The sequence below is a fragment of the Aquarana catesbeiana genome, unplaced genomic scaffold, assembly GCF_042186555.1.
Source record: "Aquarana catesbeiana isolate 2022-GZ unplaced genomic scaffold, ASM4218655v1 unanchor226, whole genome shotgun sequence".
In the NCBI taxonomy this organism is placed as follows: domain Eukaryota; kingdom Metazoa; phylum Chordata; class Amphibia; order Anura; family Ranidae; genus Aquarana; species Aquarana catesbeiana.
This window is the reverse complement of record NW_027362653.1, coordinates 1,687,573-1,707,937: the sequence shown is the minus strand read 5'-3', so window position 1 is coordinate 1,707,937 and position 20,365 is coordinate 1,687,573. Positions and strand designations below refer to the sequence as shown.

Sequence of the window (20,365 nt, the reverse complement as noted above, 5' to 3'; positions counted from 1 at the left end):
AACCACCTCCTGTATCCTGTCCACAGCCTCTAACCACCTCCTGTATCATGTCCACAGCCTGTAACCATCTCCTGTATCATATTCACAGCCTCTAACCACCTTCTGTATCATGTCTGCAGTCTCTAACCAACTCCTGTATCTTGTCCGCAGCCTCTAATCATCTCCTGGATCATGTCTGCAGCCTCTAACCACCTCCTGTATCATGTATGCAGCCTCGAACCACCTCCTGTATCCTGTCCGCAATCTCTAACCATCTCTTGTCTTGTATCATGTCTGCAGTCCCTGAGGGGGAGCCTGGAGAGGAGTCAAGAGTGGGAGTGCCACGGGAGGAGTCAGATGTGTGGACTGTGGAGTGGAGACTATAGGATAAAACCAGAGCTGCCAAGCTGGAGCCGACTGACTGAGCCCTGCATGGTGCACCTGAGAGGTCAGTTCCCTCTTATATCACTAACCCCTCCCCCCCTTACCTTAGTGTATTCACTTTGCAGAAGATGGTCTCTGGTCACCCTCCACATCAGATTTCTTGGCATTCGCCTTTTATATCAGAGTCTGCAGGATTTCCCCTTACAGTGCAGAGGGAACTCTGCAGACCCTGATGTAAAGGGGAATTTTGATGTAAAGGGCAATGCTGAAGACACATTGCTGATAGTACTGTCTTAATGTTTATATTTGTTCAACTATTTTTTTTTTTTTTACAAATAAATGTTTGCGAAAGCTTACACCACAAAATGTACTCAGCCAATGAAAGGTAATGCCTCCATTTTTATTTTTCTACTATCAATGGCCAACACAGTACAACACTTCATCCATGTCTTTGGTGATCTCTGATCTCCTTATGAACTGTTTCTTACATGATGAAGATCAGCCATGGAGTATATCTGAGGTGTATATCAGGGTGTGCTTCTTCCCCACATGAGAGCTGTGATGTCCAGCAACATTCATATAGAAGACATTTCCTGCACTCAAGGCACTAATACACCTTGAGGGTTGTGTGGGATCCCTGATGTACAGGAAGACAGGACCTCAATGAGGAACAATTTCCTCACTCAGGACAGGAATACGGCTTCTCCTCCATGTGCAATCTCTGATGTCTGTAAAGACAGGACGTCAACGAGCACAAATTTCCTCACTCAGTGCAGGAAAGTGGCTTCTCCCTGGTGTGAGTTCTCCAATGTGTGTTAAGACTGGACTTCAATGAAAAACATTTCCCACACTCAGGACAAGAATACGGCTTCTCGCCCGTGTGCAATTTCTGATGTCTGGAAAGACAGGACTTCTGTGCAAAACATTTCCCGCACTCAGGACAGCAGTATGGCTTTTCCCCTGTGTGAGATCTCTGATGTATGTAAACTTTTGACTTTTGTGAGAAACATTTCCCACACTCGGAGCAGGAATAAGGTTTTTCCCCTGTGTGAGACTTCTGATGTCTGTAAAAATGTGAATTATCTGAAAAACATTTCCCGCACTCAGGACAAGAATATGGCTTTTCCCCCGTGTGAGATCTCTGATGCTTGTTAAGACTGGACTTATGTACAAAACATTTCCCGCACTCAGGACAGGAATACGGCTTTGCCCCTGTGTGAGATAATTTATGCCTATTAAGACTGAATTTAAAACTGAAACCTTTCCCGCACTCAGTACAGGAAAACATCTTCTCTGTTGGAAGGACGGCGCCGTCCCTCACAGTCTGAGGTTCCTCAGGATAAGAGGAATACGATGGTCCATCTACACTGTGTGGTGCCGGATGGACATTTGAGGTAGCCGGGTTTTCTCCTGGACTATACCGTGTGATGTCCTCATCTTCTACTTTACAGTCTGGAGACAAAGTGAGACAATCCTCTGAGGTTTTCCTCATCTCCCGTCCATCTACTAAAATAGAAATAAAAAGGATTATTACTAAATATGAGCAGATTGGTTCCTCTAAACCAGGACTCCGCCCACATCAGGCAGCTTTGTCTCTGAGGATCTTACAATTCCACCCTCAAGGTAACTAGTAAATGGGTCCTCTGATCTCCTACCAGTTCATTTCTTTATTCATGGACCTTAGTCAGAGAGTGAGGAAACAACGAGAACTGTCTTTTATAGGAGTGCTGCACACAAGAAGTCCTGCACTTCCTTATTTAGTCCATGATTTAGTCATGAATAACAGCAGGGCTGAGCCCCACCAGAGGTCAGAGAGTGAGGATGGGGGAAGAAGAACCAAAATGAAGACTGGACTGATCCTGAAGACCTCCATCATTGGGTTATTGACTCCTCCCTCATTACCACTTTCTGTTTAAAACATTATTCACCCCAAAAGCAAACATTTTATTATATTGTGGCTTACCAATTCTTTTTTTTTTTTTTTTTTTAACAGAAGGATTTTTATTGAACAAATCAGCATTACAGCATATGCATCAAAAGGCATTCTTGAAATTACAATACAGATTAGTATTGGCAATAATAATACATACAAGAGGTATAGTATGCTATGGTTTATCATATAGTCCTATTTCAATGGAAAAAGTATAACAATCTGCCAGTTTGAATATCAGCATTCATCAACCCTCACCCATTAGCTATCAACATTCGGTAAAGGGTAATATAACACTATCAGTGGGGGGGGGGGGACAGAAACAGGAGAGACCCATGCCCTGAGGCCAATGTAGTGGAGAGGATTCACACAGAAAATAGGAGAGGAGGAGTGCATGCTCAAGAAGGGCAACCCCTCTCTACACCCCTCAGCCACAGGCATCTATCCATGCAGACCAAACTTTGTCAAATTTTCCCAGGCATTGCCTACTCTCATAGGGGCAATACTGAATTGACTGATTTCCGCCAGGAGTCAAGAGTAGGTGGCTCAACCGATTTCCATTTTAGAATCATCTCCCTTCTGGCATAGAACAGAGAAAAGGTTATACATAGCTTAACATATCTGTCTCCCTCGACCTCCTCCAGATAACTTAGCAGGAGCACCAGAGGGTCTAGGGGTATCTGGGCATCACTCAGTTCGCCCAGAGTCCTAACCACCTCTTCCCAGTATGTCCGGAGCTTGAGACAGGACCAGACCAGACCCCACTTCAGTCCTACATCTAGGGTAGGATGGATCAAGGTGGGGGTATATGCTGGCCATTCTATGCGGAGTGTAGTAGGCTCTGTGGAGGAACTTAAGCTGGACGAACCTATCTATGGCTGCTATCATAGATGGTATAAAAGTAGAGACACAGTCCTCCCACTCCTTTTCACCCAGGGCCGGAACATCCATTCTCCATTTATCTAAAGATTGGGTGGGTTTAGTGTCCTAAGCCACTGTCAGGTATAAATACAAAGTGGATAGGGGCTTCTCCATCACGCTGGAGGTCAGCAGGCACTCAATGGAATCAGACTCGAGGACTATCAACCCTGTGAATTGGGCCCCGACTGCAGGTCTCAGTTGCCAGTATCTAAATTCAAAAGAAGTGGGTAGTGAATGTATGCGTCTTAGTTCCTGAAAAGGCATAATCTTACCATTCAATATAATATGTTTCAGGGTGGTGATCCCCCTCTTTGCCCACAGAAAAGGGTCCGGAATGTTGTAAAAATGAGGCAGCCTTGGGTTTTCCCAGAGTGGTGTATGTGGGGATACATGGAGAGGCTTCTGGTATACAGCCCTAGCGTCCTGCCACACTCTGATCGTGGCCCTCGTGGGGGTAGTCAGGGAGTGGTGAGCTTTCACCCCTCTGAACACCAGATTGCTTAGAGCCGCATAGGACCCCATAATGGCTGCCTCCAGCGTAATGGCTGGGTTTTGTCTGGGCTGGGAGAACCACCAGCGCACCATAACCAGGACTGCCGCCAAATAGTACAGTAAGAAGTTAGGGAGCGCCAATCCTCTTCCCGAAAGGGGAAGGTATAGGATCCGTTTCCCCACCCTGGATGGCTTCCCAACCCAAACAAAGGTAATCAGAATCCTCTCGAAACGCCTGAAGAAGGCCCTGGGAATGTGTGACAGAGTGTTGTGAAAGAAATACAGAAATTTAGGTAAGTAGATCATTTTCAGCACGTTAACTCTGCCAACCGGTGTAAGTGGAAGGGTAAGCCATGCTGTGCATTTACTCGTGTGCTGGGACAGAAGGGGGTGTACGTTATTTGCTAGGTAGTCATCTGTTGTACCGCTTATCTTGATACCAAGGTAGGTGAATTCATCCACCCACTGGAGGGGAGTGCTGGTGTCCAGGCGGGGATCCGAGGGGTACAGTACTGACTTTCCCCAGTTAATACAGATTCCAGAGAAACGACCAAACCTTTCAAATATTTTCAGCGCCGTTTGAAGAGATGAAGAGGCATCCGTGAGATAAAAGGAGGGTGTTGTCCGCATAGAGGGATACCTTTTCTTCCACCGGGGCCACCTCTATGCCCTTCACCTCTCTCTCACCCCTAAGGATAATGGCCAAAGGTTCCAACACTAGGGCAAATAGTCACGGTGAAAGGGGGCAAACCTGTCGTGTCCCACGCCCCAGAAAAAATGTGTCCGATAAACTACCATTAGTGCGGACTCTGGCCCGTGGGTTAGTATAGAGCATTCGTAGCCAGGCCATATACTTAGGACCAAAGCCAAACCGAGAAAGGACCTCCCAGAGATACCCCCACTCGACAGAGTCGAAGGCCTTCTCCACGTCCAGTGAGGCCACCACTCCTGCCGAGTCTGGATGTGCCCTGGCCATATGCGTGAAGAGCCTTCTGATGTTGGTGTCCGTACCCCGCTCGGGCATGAACCCCGTTTGATCCGGGTGAATCAGTGCGGTTATGACGTGCTCAGTCTGTTGGTCAAGATCTTGGCCAGCAGCTTCGCATCCACATTTAACAGGGATATTGGGCAATATGAAGAGCACAGGGAGGGGTCCTTCCTCGGCATGGGGATCACCACTATGGTTGTTCCTCCTGTTTCTGTTCTCGGCATCCTCGGCTCTGTACTTCAGGGCCTTCACCTTAGTGTGAAGTGTGCTCTCTATGGAGCGGCGGTTGTAAACGGACATGTGTGTGTTTACACCCACCCGCATCCAATCTGATTCACTAAAAACGGGTGGATGGGGATCTGTTCCCGATCCATCTGCAGGCTCACATCAGATGACAGTCAGATGGAAACAGACAGGAGGTCCCTTTCCATCTAACTGCCCAATTGAGATTAGTGGGTTGCAATAGCAGAGCGGACGCGGACCTGTCTTTCACTTGCTCAGGAGGGATCAGTGGACAGTTCCCCAGCTGAGCAAACTGATCTGCTGATGGGCCCGTCCCGTGTGAAAGCGGCCTTATACAGTAGGTGTGTTAAAGGCCAGATCACTAGGCTAAAACAGAGGGGAAAATGTTTAACTGCACTCAGTGACTTGGGTCTGAGACTATACAGACATATCCCTCCACCCGGCACAGCCAGCAAACAACAGAGCAAGTAACCCTGAAAGAATTGCTTCATCAGGGATCTTGCTAGACCCGAGCATGGGGCAGAAGATAAAAGACACATGCCCCAGGTACCCAATATGGCAGAAATCAACATTCTGCTGCCAGCTGAAGCACAGATTCTCCATAAATCCAGTCTAGATACATAAATTGTGTCTGCAGCACAGAGAAGGAAGATTATCCGAGAGAAATACAGGAATACCAGGGTATTACAGGCTGATATCACCCAGTCCTTGCCCTACTCTGGACCAATCAGTGAGCAGTATGGGTGGAGGAATGTATTTAGTGTTAATGACCCACCTGTGCTGATCTCTGTAGGAGTGTCCTCCTCTATAAATGTCCCCGTTATTCCATCCTCCTCCATAGAATGCTGATCATCCCTCACATACATCTCTTCTTCTTCTGCTTTTATCTCAACTTTTATATCTATCAAATCCTCACTCTAAACCAAGAAAATTACAGAAAAGAGTTAATCTTGTGAAATCACATAAACAAAATCCACACATCGTCTCCAGAAGTCCATGTTCTAGATGCTCTGTCCCACCAACCTTGTAATGGTGAGGGATTGTGTGACCTTCCTGTGTGGAATCCTGGGAATATAGAGGAAAAGGACATCTCTCTGGTAGGTTTCTGTAGATGGCTGACTCCACCATTGTGTCCTGGTACAGATCTTTGTATTCTTTTAGAATTACAGATTCCTCTGTCAAGCCATCCTCATCATCCTCCTCTTTTATCTCTTTAACCTCAACTTTACAATCTCTCATGTTTTCACTCTGAATATAGAATGAAAATTATTTAAATTGTAACAATGCAGATAATGTACAGATCCTAATGATACTATCAGTGATTGTTCCTCATCTACCTGATGATGGTGAGGGATGGTGTGACCTTCCTGCGTGGAATCCCAGGAATACAGAGGATGGGGACATCTCTCTGGTGGGTTCCTATTACTGGATCCATCTGTAGGAAACACACACACTGACTGAATACATTGTTTCTATGTGTTTATCAGATGATGGGGGATCTAGGTGGACCCTCCGTACTGCTCTCTCCTTTACAATAAAGTCTCCTCTTACCCGGTGATGTGAGGGGCGGCTGATTGTCCATCATGATGTCCTTGTAGAGATCCTTGTGTCCTTCTAAATACTCCCACTCCTCCATGGAGAAATAGACAGTGACATCCTGACACCTTATAGGAACCTGACACACACAATGATACAGTCACCATCCAGACACATCCCTTGTCTGTTACTGGATAATGTCCCAGAATTCCCAGCACCGCTCACCTCCGCTGTCAGCAGCTCCATCATCTTCTTGGTGACTTCTAGAATCTTCTGTATGTTGTGTCTCTCAGGTTTTAGGGAGTCACTTGGAGGCACTGTGATGGCCATATGATCACCTGACCTCACAAGAGGAAATCTCTGTATTGGAAAACCAATGAAAAGGTAATTTTAGAATCCCAAAATCCTCCTCACCTCTCTGGTCAGGTCTATGTTTTATTATTAGAGATAACAATGTCATGTGACCTCCCAGAATCCTCCTCACCTCTCCGGTCAGGTCTGTGTTTTATTAATAGAGATAAGAGTGATGTCATGTGACCTCCCAGAATCCTCCTCACCTCTCCGGTCAGCAGGTAGATGATCTCCAGGGTGAGGTTTAGTATCCTCACAGTCATGTGACTCCGGTCCTCCTCCATCCTCACTGATGTGGTCATGTGACCTATGTGGGTTTCTCTGTAGTAAGATAGTGGAGAATTATCTGGACTGTATTGGTTGTACAATATTAGGATGGGGATATAAGGGGCTAACAGGCGGGCTGCCCCGAATGGGAATTGGAACATGTAGATCAGGTTACGGTTTGTTGCAGTTAGGGTTGCCACATCATCCCTTTAATCCAGGACACATATTAATTACACAGGTTCTGAGGCCGATTTAATGCAGATAAGGCACCAAGTGAGTTTAATTACCACCTTAACCACTTTCCTACCGGGCCATAGCCGAAAGATGACTACAGCGCAGTCGGCTTATTCTGGGTGGGCATCCATGGACGTCCTCCCAGAATGTTGCTCTCGCGCGCCCCAGAGGGCGCGCTCCCGCAAACATCCATAACCTCCGGGTCCGGAAGACCCCGCGCATCACGGATCGTGGTAAATGGCCGCTTGTAGCGGCCATTTACCATGTGATCGCTGCATCAAATGACGGAGCAATCACTTGTAAACAAACCGGCGTCATGTCATGACGCCGGTTCCTCCCTCCCCTCTCTGTACAGTGCGAGGTGAGAGATCGTTTTTAGCAGCGCTGTGGGCTGGATCTGTAGTGGCCACAGCGCTGCTCTGTGCCCATACTGTGCAATACTCTGCAATAATGTGCAATACTCTGCCAATACCCTGACAATACTCTTCAATAAATTTTAACAGAAACAAAGATTTTTTTACCGAATTTTCAGTCTTTTTTGATTTATAGCGCAAAAAATAAAAAACCCAGCGGTGATTAAATACCACCAAAACAAAGCTCTATTTGTGTGAAAAAAAGGACAAAAAATTCATATGGGTACAGTGTTGCATGATTACATGAGTAATTGTTATTCAAAATGTGAGAGCACAGAAAGCTGAAAATTGGTCTGGTTAGGAAGGGGGTTTAAGTGCCCAGTTGTCAAGTGGTTAATCAACCACAGAACCTGTGTAATTAATGTGTGTCCTGGATTAAAGGGAAGATGTGGCAACCCTAGTTGCAGTGGCGGCTGGTGCTCAAAAATATTGAGGGGGTTCAAACTGAAAACTTAAACTGTTGGTAATGCAGGCCTGGTCTGTACATCTGCTGTGCCCATTATGAGGGGTTCCCACCATCCCTGTGCTGAGTTTCTGAGTCTGTACACCTGCTGTGCCCATTATGAGGGGTTAATTTTCTTTATTGAAAAATCTTACAAACACCAACTTATATACAATAAAACCATAATAAAAAAATAAAACAGATTTACAAAATAATTGAATATGACTATACAAAACAAGAACATAATAAATGGTACAAACCAAATTGCTCACAACACAATCCCTACGGGAGAGCCAGACTAAGGAACATCACTGTCACCATGCATGTAGCCTTTTATCAAAATATATTTGATCTGAAAATCTAGGGGAGTGAAGTAAGGACAGAAAGAAAGCCGCACACCCTGAGATCAACAGGCAGCAACTACAGAGTTCCGATATTCCTCCACACCCTTATCCAGGCTTCCTGCCGCCACCTGTCTTTCTCAAGACCCTGAATCTTCCCAACCTCACCCAGAATGTCCTGCATCACCACTTCGACAGGGAGAAATTTACTCCGTAAGGATACCTGACACCGTGCACTCCACGTGAAATAACAGACTACTAGACTAACTAAAAAAAGTGTTTCCAAATCATAATCCCGACGAGTCTGGAATGCCCCATATACCCACTCTGTATAACTCATATGGGGGAGGAAGGGAATACTCAGAGCTCTCCCCACCCTCTTGTACACCTCTATATTAAAAGGGCACTGAAGTAGAAAGTGATCCGTGGACTCCACCACTTCTCCACTCTCGGGCAGCCCCGATCAGTCATGGAAAGAAACTTCAAGTTGCCCTTCACATATAGTTTTCCATGAAAGGCAAGCCAAGCCTGATCCCTAAACTTCATTGGGATTCTCTCCAAATTAATCAATCGCAAACCCACCCCCAAAACCAGGCTTGGGCAATCCCTCAAGGTCAGTGGCTCGCAAAAAGCAGAGCTCATGATCCCCTTCTCAAGAAGTTTCCTTGGAAGAGATCTGACTTCTCCTGCTGTTACTTGCCACTGCCGAAGCATTTTCAAACACGGGGCAACATAAGCCAGGAGCTGTTCGTGCTTGACCCTCAGACTTTTCACTGGCCCATTTTCCCAGTCTCTCATAAAGGGCCTAAACCAGGACTGGAAAATACCAACCCACCCAGGCGGTCTCTCTGCCAACATGTTACCAAGATTGTACTTCACAAACATCAGAGAGAAAAAAGACTACAGGGTTGACCCTCCCTAGACCACCCTCCCGCCTAGGAAGGTAAGTCACATTCCTTTTGACAAGGTTTATTCTGTTCCCTCATAACAGCTGGAAGAAACAACTATAGATCCTGGTATAGAGAGAAACTGGCAAAATGCAAACAAAACTGACATACAGAAAAATCGGAATCAGGTAAGTCTTGATCAGATCAACCTTTTCCCTCAAGGAAAGCTGCCAACCTTTCCAGCTTGCCACCTTGGCATCGGCATTCGCCAGCCTGTTCACCCAATTAGCATGATCATAGTCACCTGGGCCGAATTCAATGCCTAGAACTCGAATTTTTTGTTGGGGCTCCGGGAAGTCATCCGGGAGAACAAAGCTCTCACCTTCCACGCCCATCCAGAAAGCTTCACACTTGTCCTGGTTGACCTTTGAACCTGATGCCTCTGCATACTGCCCTATCACTGAGACCACCTCCTGCGCCTCCGTAGTCCCAGAGATAAAAACAGAAACATCATCAGCATAGGCCACAACCTTCAAAGGAGGCTCACCAGCGATGCCCAAAAGGTACCCCACACAAAGGTCCACTCTCTAGCCTTCTAATGAAGGGGTCGATTGCAAACACATATAGCAGAGGACTCAATGGACACCCCTGACGCACCCCCGAGCCGACTGCAAAGGGCTGCCCGACCCAAAAATTAAACAGAGGAAAGCTTTCAGCCCCTTTGTACAAAATCTTGAGCCAATCAATGAAACCCCCCTCCAGGGCATATTTGTCAAGAAGGAGCCACAAGTACTCATGATTAACCCGATCAAAGGCCATAGCCTGATCAAAATGTCAGCAAAAATTTACCCCAAACCAGCAGCCCTACAACGCTCCAAGGCCTCCCGGACCGAACAGTGCTGGTGGTGGGATAACAAACTGCCTGCAACTGGTAATAATCGCCAGAAGAAAATCTTTGCCAGCATCTTTCTATCGACATTAAGAAGGCTAATGGGGCGCCAATTCCCAATCATCGAAGGATCTTTACCCTTTGACAGGATCACTGCAGATTGCCTCATGGAGGGAGAGAGAGAACCCTCATTCAAACAGCCATTAAAAACCTCCACAAGGTAGGGAGCCAGGATCATCTTAAAACATTTATAGAACTTGGCTGTCAAACCATCTGGCCCTGGCGTTTTCTTGATGGCTAGTTTATCAATAGCCTGGATTACCTCATCTGCAGTGATTTCATCTGTCAAATTTATCAAAGGAACATTACTTTCCAGTCCTGGTGTAGAGTCCAAAAAACCCAACATCCTTGTCCAAACAAGGTTCCTTCCTCCCAGGAGATCGGCATAGTATTACCTGACAACCTCCAGGATCCCTGACCTAGACTTCGTCAGAGAGCCCGTACTGTCCCTCAGGCCATTGACCGTCTTAACTGCTACGCTCTGTTTACAGTTCTGGTAAGGGTCAGGCGAATAGTTTTTCCCGTAATCCCTCTCCTGAACCAAAGAGGCGTGCCGGTCATATTGATGTCTCCTAAGAAGAAGCTTCACCTCAGAGATCGCCCCAGAATCTCCTCCATTCGAAACAAGGCAGTCAAGTTTCCTCCGCAAACGCTGGTAGGTGATATACTTATCTTGCTGCTTCTTTCTTCCTATGGCCTTGAAAAGCCCAATAGTCCGCTGTTTAACAAGCTCCCACCATTCTGACTTGCTGTTGCAAAAGTCTAGGATTGTAACCTGTGCTTGAAAAAAATCCTCAAAGGATTGTTTTACTCTCTCATCTTCCAGGAGGGCCGAATTCAATCTCCAGATACCCCTCCCCCTAGGTGGCATGTCTGGGGCATGCAGAGTCACAGATAGAATACAGTGATCAGAAAACTCCACTGCCCGACACACAGGTGCCGAAAAAGTGGAGTCCCCCTTTAAAAAAAAAAAAAAACCTATCCATCCTACTTTGACTACTACCTCACTGAAAAGTGAACCCCGTGCTGTCTGGGCAGCGCTTAATGTGCGCATCTACCAGACCTGCTTCCCTAACTATCGCATTAAGAAAAAGGGTGTCATAGCCCAGCTTATCTCTGAAACCTCTCCTGTCTTTAGACCTAGTAATGGTGTTGAAATCACCTCCAAAGATAACCTGCTGGGCCGTAAAAAGAAAAGGCTTAATCTTTGTAAAGAGGCATTTCCTGTCCCACTTCGTCTGGGGACCATAGATGTTAATCAGGCGCAAGCCCTGCCCCTTCACAGAGACGTCTAAGACCATGCATCTCCCTATCTCTACCTCAATTACCTGCCGGCACGTTACCATACCAGAAAAAAGGACTGCAACTCCGCTATAAGGCTCGGCCGCAAGAGACCAAAATGAGGGACCATGTCTCCACTCTTTCTTTGCCAGATGTATATCGGCCAGACTACTCAGATGGGTTTCTTGCAAAAACAAAATGTCAGCATCAAACTCGCTGAGCAAAAATAAGGCCATATGACGAGCACTTACTGATCTTAAGCTGGCAACATTAATGTTGCCACTTTTAACAGAGTGGGAACTGCCATTAGGGTAGTTGAGGCAGTCGTTTCTTAGCCTGACTACTCCCTCTTCCTGGAGAACCAGCGCGCTTTGTTGCACCCTGGCACTCATCATCCATAGAGGATGCCGAACTGAACGAGTCCCACTCATCATCATCATCAGACAGGACCTTAAACTTATTTTCTAAAGGCAAAACTTTAGGATTTAAGGTAACTGAACCCCTTTTTTTTCCTTCTTTTGCCCCTCCTCCTCCTATCCTCCAACCACTCCATATCATCCTTAGACAAACCAGACTCAACAGCCTCCCCACACCTATCCTCCCCTTCACCCCCCCCCCCCACTCCCCCTTCCCTTATCTACCACCAGGCCAGCCTCTCCACCATCCACCCCACTCCTCTGCACCCCACGATCCTCAATAGAAACCCTGCAGCGTCGGGGGAGGGGGATTGGCACCACACCTGACGCACCTGCCTCAGCACCTCTTGCTGCCTCTGCAATTTTAGAAGACACAAAAGGATTGGACACATTTTCGGCAACTGATACCTTACCTACAGAAGACACGGGCACACTAGGTAAACACACAGACTGGGGAGACACAGACACATTAGGTATTGGCACAGACTGGGGCACCACAGATTGGGGAGACACATTAGGTATTGGCACAGACTCAGATGGACTCACAGGCACTCCAGCTGCTGAGCTCTGTGCATCCTCCATGTCCATGCGGAAGAACTCTCTCATGAGCTCAGGATTGTTATGCATTGCCTCAGGACACTGACTGTAAGGATGTCCCACCGCATTGCACAGATTGCACCTGATGATATTACAATCCTTCGCCAAATGTCCTATACCCTGACACAGAGAGCACTTCATCACCGGACAGGAGGATGCAAGATGTCCTTTATCTCCACACTTATTGCAGAGCTTTGGCTGGCCTGGATAAAAGATGGTCAGCCTGTCCCTCCCCAGGAAAGCTAAGGATGGCAGATGCTGGACGACATTGTCAATGACCTTTAATTTTAGCTGCACAGACCATCCCCCCGTCCATATTCCCCGATCATCCACAATCTTTTTTAGGGGGCTCAGGACATCTCCATACCTCCTCAACCAAACAGTTAAATCCCCTTGCAGTATGGACTAATTGCGGACCAAAATTGTGACCATTTTAATGAGGGGCTGGCGTGAAACAAGCTTTGGGATGAGCCCTTTCCAATCCGGCAGGCCTCTACACACGTGTTCATACTTCTCCCAAAATATGTCCAAAGACTCCGGACGGATAAAGGACAAATCATATTCATAGGAACCTGCCGGACTGATCAGAGCGAAGATATCTGTGGGTGTAAACCCCATCTGCAGGATTTTATCCACCACTGTCCTCCTATGTGGGGGGATTCCACCGCCCTCCCATTTTAACTGGACAACATTCCTCCTTTTAAACAGGAAGGAAGATAAACCATTTTCATGCTCCTTCCCTGCTTGCTGTCTCTTCCCAGATCTTGTAGCAGCAACACCAGCATACGTTTTTCTTACACCAGCAGCATTTGCAGTCTTTTCCTTAGACACATTTAAACCTGCTGGCAGAGAGTCTGAACCAGCTGGGATAGCAGTCTTCTGATTAGCAGAGGAAGGACCCTCCCCCTCCCCCGAACACACAGTTTATTTTCTGGGATCAATCACAGTCATGGCTGCTGCAGACTCCTGGAAAGTTGTAGCACTACTGCACCCAGAATCTCCTCCACCATTCACAGGAACAGCCGCTGTGCCTGGTCCAGGCAAAGTCTCTGTATTGTCCATGGACCTCTCTGCAGACTGAAGCTGACAGTTATTAGCAGATGTTATTGCATGTTGTACATTGTCTATGGGTCTGGGCTGACTGCCTGCAGCACTACAAGCCTCAGCAAGCACATTGTCATTAAAGTTCACACCATCATCCTGCACACACACTGTACCTGCACCTTGTCTCTCCACAGGTCTTTCTTCCACAGGGCTAGGAACGGTGTCCATCTTTTCCTCACCATCCTGGGAAGCCACACCTGGAGGGGATTCAAGCTGATTGATGAAATCCAGCATGCCAGAACCTTCAACCTCCTGCTCAGATGTTCCACATTGCTGGGGAGTGAAGGGGACAGAGGCCTCCACCATTGAGGGCTCAGCAGATGTCTGAGGTGTTGTAGAGTTGAAGAGCTGGGCTCATCCTCCAGGCCCACTTTCTCACTTTCTGCTGTCTGTACCAGCATCTCCTCACTGGTCTCCTCACCCTCCATGCAGGAAGCGGGTCCTCTTCTCATTTGGCTGAATCTTTCTTCATTCTTATATTTTTCTTTAAATGCTCCACTATTCTCCTTCAGAGAACTCACCAGTTCTTTTTGTTTCTGCAGAGCTTGTTCCAGGTCTTTCAACTCAGGCCTCAGGTCTTTTCTTGCTGAACACTTTGGCACAAATCTGTTTTTTCTTTTTAAATTCATTTTTCAAAGCTACCAACTTCTCCTCTTCCTTCTCACTCCGCTTCATCGTTTCAACAACCCTCCGTCTAAAGGCAGACAGGGACTCATCTTTCCTTGGGCCAGGCCCAGTGTCATCCACAGGCTGAGGCCTACCCAGGGGGCCTCCACCAGGGTCCTCCCCAGGATCCTGCAACACTCCTGGGGCAGAGGAGCAACTCTAGCCCCTGGTCTCTGGAAGCACAGGAACAAAGGAACCAGCAACCTCACACCTCGCTGTCAAGGAGCGGAATGGCAGTTTCCCACCATCCCTGTGCTGAGTCCCTGGGTCTGTACACCCGCTGTGCCCATTATGAGGGGTTCCCACCATCCCTGTGCTGAGTTCCCGGGTCTGTACACCCGCTGTGCCCATTATGAGAGGTTCCCATCATCCCTGTGCTGAGATTCTGGGTCTCCTGTGCATGTCCCTCCCCCCTCTGTACATATTACCCCCCCTTCCTGCACACATTACCCCCCCTCCTGTACATATTACCCCCCTCCTGTACATATAACCCCCCCTCCTGTACATATAACTCCCCCTCCTGTACATATAACTCCCCCTCCTGTACATATAACCCCCCTCCTGTACATATAACCTCCCTCCCCTGTACATAGTAATGATAAAGCTTTGCTTCATCTAGCCAACTGAATTCCCTGTGCGTCCCATCCAGGCATGTATTAAAGAACAAGATTCCTCAAGGTTTGGGACTTTGAGTGGACGCAAGGCAGTGATAATATAAAAATACAAAATTTATTTGACAAACAATGAATCAGTCAGTAGTGTAACCAAAATATAAATAGAAATATAAACAAATAGCTGATGATAAAAAGCATCTATATAGAGGGAAACCAGCTTGGAGAAAGGAGGGAGCTTGCAAAGGAATATCCTGTACATATAACACCCCTCCCTGTACACATTACCTCCCTTCCCTGTACATATTACCCCCTCCAGTACATTTTACCCCCCTCCCTGTACATATTACCCCCCCTCTTGTACATATTACCCTCCCCCTGTACATATTGCTTCCCTTCCCTCTACATGTTACACCCCCCCCCACATTTGCACAGATGTTGCACTAATTACTGCTCAGCCTGACAGGGGTTAAAGCTGATGCTGATTCGCTGGCCTGGGCTGCACACTGAGAACCCTGCATAACAAAGGGCTGCAGTAAATCGGGCTATCTCTCCTCACATTCCAGATATCCCAGCCTGGACTAATCTGCCGACCTGTCACCTCCCTGGAGTACACAGCAAAGATGGCAGAGCAGTAGCGAAGCTACCTAGTCCCCAAACTTGGAGTTTTCCCAGAAATAGGTTTGTTGCTTACCTGCATGCAGTCACAGAGACAGAGCAAAGTTAATTTCGGGATACTGAAGAAAAAAAAAAAAAAAAACACAGCTGGGGCCATGTGTTCCACAGAGCTGAACGGACATCACTTCCGGTTCATCACTGGCACAGAGAAGCCGGAAGTAACGCTGCAACTCTGAGGGAAAGCACTGCCCAGCGGTGCCAATAAAAAACACGGCTACCATATTAACACTACAGGAAGAAGTATTCAGGTGCATGGCATTGCGCCACAAGGCAGGTCAAAAGCAGGCAAATGAAGCGTCTCGTCTGCAATCACGTGATTGCATAGATGTTACGCTTCCCATAATGCACTGTGTCCTGCACTCGAACACAGTGCACTTAAAGGACCTTTTTTTATTTTTAAAGGGCCCTTTTTTTTTGTGACTGCCTTGTCCTATGGACGGGCAGCCACTGGTTTGTTGTATTTCCTGCAAACCTGTACTTTCCCTGCTTTGACTAACAAAAGTTAATAATTTTCCTTTTTTAATATCAGAAAAAAAGGCTTTCTTTCTTTGACTGGAGACAGATATTTTTGTATGAAGCACCAACAGACCTGAATGCAGAGTCAGAAGGTCATTGGGGGAGGGTCTGAGAGCAGCCACAATCTCAGAACATTGGAGCTGGCCATTGTGAAAGGTATTGATGAGCCTAATGTACTCAGTTTCAGTCCAGTTTGTAAACAAAGTGGCCTGGGATTCTTTTATCCATACCCGACTCTTGTCGAAAATGAGGATCTGGTAAAGCTGCTAATAGGGGACTCCAGTGGAAAAAAAAAATCTAAATTGTGTGTAGTTACATACCAGACCTTTATCTTTGATGGACATCAGGTATGGATGTCTAGGGGGAAATTCACATAAAAGAAAAATGGCTTGCCCACATTCCACACCATCCCTTTATGTAAGCATGCAGGCCAGGAACGGGAGGGGGGCATGTGCCCACCCCTCTGAAGCATGCCTGGCTACATACCTTCAACATAAAATGTGTATCTTGCAAAGGGCCTCTTTCCCAACAACTCTGGCCTGGGGGTCCCTTGGTAGCGGGTTTGTTGGGATTTGGAAGTCACCTTTGAAATTAAGGGGGTCCTTAGATACCCCCCAAGTGAATGTGTAAGGGTACATACACTCCGGGAAAGAGCTCAGAAATAAATAATGTGATTAGTAAATAATGACATCACCCACACTATATGACTAGTCCTTTAATAACTGCCTCCCGACCAGATCGCTGATCACCGCCATTACTAGTAAAAAAAAAAAATTATGATAAAAATCCCATAAATATATCCCCTATTTTGTAGACGCTATAAAATTCACGCAAACCAATCAATATACGCTTATTGTGATTTTTTTTTACCAAAAATATGTGGAAGACTACATATTGGCCTAAAATGATGAAGAAAATCTTTTTTTTTTTGGATATTTATTATAGCAAAAAGTAAAATATATATACCGTATTTATCGGCGTATAACACGCGCCGGCGTATAACACGCACCCCAAGTTTAGGAGGGAATTTTAAGGAAAAAAACTTTTAGGAGGGAAGTTTAAGAAAAAAACTTACATTTAAATGCCCATCAATGCAGCCTCATCAGTGTCCATCTGCAGCCTTGTCAGTGTCCATCTGTAGTGTTGTCCCTGATTGCAGCCTTGTCCCCCATTGCAGCCTCGTCCCCCATTGCAGCCTTGTCCCCCATTGCAGCCTTGTCAGTGTCCATCTGTAGTGTTGTCCCCCATTGCAGCCTTGTCTCCCATTGCAGCCATGTCCCCCATTGCAGCCATGTCCCCCATTGCAGCCATGTCCCCCATTGCAGCCATGTCCCCCATTGCAGCCATGTCCCCCATTGCAGCCTTGTCCCCCATTGCAGCCTTGTCCCCCATTGCAGCCTTGTCCCCCATTGCAGCCATGTCCCCCATTGCAGCCTTGTCCCCCATTGCAGCCTTGTTAGTGTCCATCTGTAGTCTTGTACCTGATTGCAGCCTTGTCAGTGTCCCTCTGTAGCCTGTGTCATTTGCATCTTTGAAAATGGCGCTTTCGACCATTCTCTGCGGCTCTCGGCCATTCTCGGCGGCTCTCGGATGCACTCGGCTTTCGGCGGCTCCCGCGGGACTGCGAGAGGCGCCGAGAATGGGCGAAAGCGGCCGAAAGCCGCCGAGAATGGCCGAGAGCCGCCGAGAATTGCCCGAAAGCGGCCGAGAACGGCGGCGCCATTTTCAAAGCCGCCAAGAAAAGCCAAAAGCCGCTGAGAGCGGCCGAAGAGCTCACAATCGGCGGGAGATCGGCGTATAACACGCACCCACAATTTTCCCCTGATTTTCAGTGGAAAAAAGTGCGTGTTATACGCCGATAAATACGGTATATATTTTTTCAAAATTGTTGCTCTTTTTTTGTTTGTAGCGCAAAAAATAAAAACCGCAGAGGTGATCAAATACCACCATAAGAAAGCTCTATTTGTGGGTAAAAAAAAAAAAGAATGTCAATTTTGTTTGGGTACAGCGCCGCGCGACCGCGCAATTGTCAGTTAAAGCAGTGCCGCAATGGCCTGGTCAGGAAGGGGGTAAATCCTTCCCGGGGCTGAAGTGGTTAATAAAAGATGTCCACAAAGTAAATTCCTGTAGATCTACGTCATTAATAATGAATGATACCCACCGAAAAAGACATATGTCGACCGCCAAAATGATCAATTCCCAGCAACTACTCTTAATGGATGAAAGCTCACAGTGACTATGGAGGAAGAGGACGGACATGACGGGGGTTACTGGGTGTAAATAGAAAATAAGATCTTATTACCTCCTCTGTTGCAACTTCCAGCAATGTCTTCTCTCTACATCTTCCCGACCAACTTCTCACCTAGAATTTCTTATTTACATCTGACATCACTTCCTGTCTGTACCTGACATCACTTCCTGTCTGCACTCAACATCACTTCCTGTCTGAGGTCACCATCTTGTGGAGCTCATTGGAACTGCAACCTTGAGAAACGTTTTAGAGGTGCCCATTTATGAAGCAGTGAACAGCGGTCAGTGTTGCCAACCATCAGTATTTTTACTGATGGCTGGCAAGTAAAAGTGCCAGTAAAGAACAGGCACTTTTCCCCTGCCAGTATATGTCAGTGACAAGAAAAGGCTGTCAGTAAAAAAATATGGCTGTGACGCTTGGTCCGGAACTGCCTATGTGCAGTTCCAGTTCGGAGCTGGCCAAGACCATCCGAGTGCCTGCTACAGTGTGTTCGGATGGTCTGGCGGAGGTGATGCCTGAGCATGTTGTGTAATAATTGGAGAAAAGGCACTTTCAAGCCACATCCGTTAATATATGGGAAAAGAAGGGGCAATACTAACAGTACTACCAAAACCGGACTTTATGGGCCAGGAAACAATGGAGAAAGGAATATTACAAAAAGAACCATCATATTTTATTGATGTAGCGCTGGCAGATTTTCCAGTCTACCGCTTATAGGTAAATTTAGTGGGTCAAATGCTTTGCACATAGTTCAGATTTAGTTTATTGTCAGATTTGGCCTCTGTTCCAGTTTGGCTGTGCCTGTGGGTGTCGTTGTCACCATGGGTCGGTGTTGGAAAGGCAACATGCTGAAGTGAATGAGTGCTCTTCTGTCCCGGAGATAACTCCTCGGAGGTGGTCCTCCGGGTTGCATTCTGGGAGAGGGTATTTATGGGGCAGACGCCATGTTTCGGGAAGCTTTTTGCCTCGTGGCCCTCCTGGCCTAGAGGTATCTGTCAGTGAGTGCTATCTCGTAGCCCTCCGGCCTGGAGGGTTACGGAGCTGCTGCCGTGCAGGTGAACCCAGAAGCCTGTCTGGGGCCTGCTATCGTCGGGGTGGTCCTGTGCTGTCTGTCCTGCGGGAGGAAGCCGGACAATCGGGAAGATCCAGGGGAGGACCCATCTTGGAAGGGACCATGCAAGGCTGGTCTTGAGAAGGGCCTGGTGACTCGATTGGAGGACGTATCCTAAACTACCCTACCGCACAAGTACTGCCGGGTCGGCTTAAAGGTTCTGGTACTGTGTTTGCTATTCATCGAAAACCACTACATCCTGTGGCAGAGGATCGTACGGGTTTTGTTTCACTCCAGTCTGTGGCAGAGACTTTTTGTTCATGCTGCGTACCGGCTGCTAGGTTGGTGAGAGAGACCTATCCGGGCGGGCAAAGATTTAACTTTGAAAGGAAAATATATTCATCCCTAAAATTCCAATTATTCAGTGTTACACCAAGAAAAGGTATTTGAACTTCCCTGCAACTCTTCTTTTACCTCTTTCCTGCTACTTCTTCCAGTTATATCCCATTAAAGCATTGGAAAAAATATTCAAGTGACTGGTGCCTACATTGTCTGATAGTAAGCTCAACGGGACCCTAGACCTGGTGTTGGTGACATCACAGGTATACAGGGTAACGGAAACAGCCCGCAACAAATCAGCAGCTCCACCGTGAGTTAGTGCTACATTGAAAACATTTTTTTTTACAAAATATACACAAAACAATAAAGATAAAAACCATCGTACATATGCATAATAATATTGTACTGTGAGCCCTTGTGCATCTACCCGTTTCGCCATTAGGCTTCTTCAGGACACGACCAAGGTTCAAAGACGCAACAGATAAGAGAAAAAAATCT

General features: G+C 46.9%; 2 protein-coding genes and 1 pseudogene across 2 annotated transcripts in view; 1 reads left to right on the top strand and 2 right to left on the bottom strand.

Annotated features, from left to right (window-relative positions):
• LOC141121596 (uncharacterized) overlaps nt 1-20,365 on the bottom strand; it is a 482,112-nt pseudogene that overhangs the window by 277,766 nt on the left and 183,981 nt on the right.
• Nucleotides 1-20,365, top strand: part of LOC141121623 (uncharacterized) — a 91,130-nt gene that overhangs the window by 26,509 nt on the left and 44,256 nt on the right. The gene's annotated exons all lie outside the window — the stretch shown is intronic.
• On the bottom strand, nt 763-18,650 carry LOC141121601 (gastrula zinc finger protein XlCGF66.1-like). The gene is made up of 8 exons (XM_073611250.1): nt 18,529-18,650; nt 7,031-7,145; nt 6,699-6,833; nt 6,489-6,612; nt 6,275-6,372; nt 5,961-6,185; nt 5,713-5,854; nt 763-1,869 (listed from the first exon to the last, which is right to left on the bottom strand). The coding sequence occupies exons 2-8, from the start codon at nt 7,124-7,126 to the stop codon at nt 1,127-1,129; spliced, it is 1,563 nt and encodes a 520-aa protein (XP_073467351.1). The 5' UTR covers nt 7,127-7,145; nt 18,529-18,650; the 3' UTR covers nt 763-1,126.

What these genes read in the sequence shown, in the direction of transcription:
- LOC141121601 (XM_073611250.1), bottom strand. Translation starts at nt 7,126, where the DNA reads ATGACCACATCAGTGAGGATGGAGGAGGACCGGAGTCACATGACTGTG. An exon ending in TGGAGCTGCTGACAGCGGAG is followed by an intron (nt 6,613 to 6,698) that starts GTGAGCGGTGCT and finishes TGTGTGTGTCAG; the next exon opens with GTTCCTATAAGGTGTCAGGA. An exon ending in CCATCCCTCACCATCATCAG is followed by an intron (nt 6,186 to 6,274) that starts GTAGATGAGGAA and finishes TTCTATATTCAG; the next exon opens with AGTGAAAACATGAGAGATTG.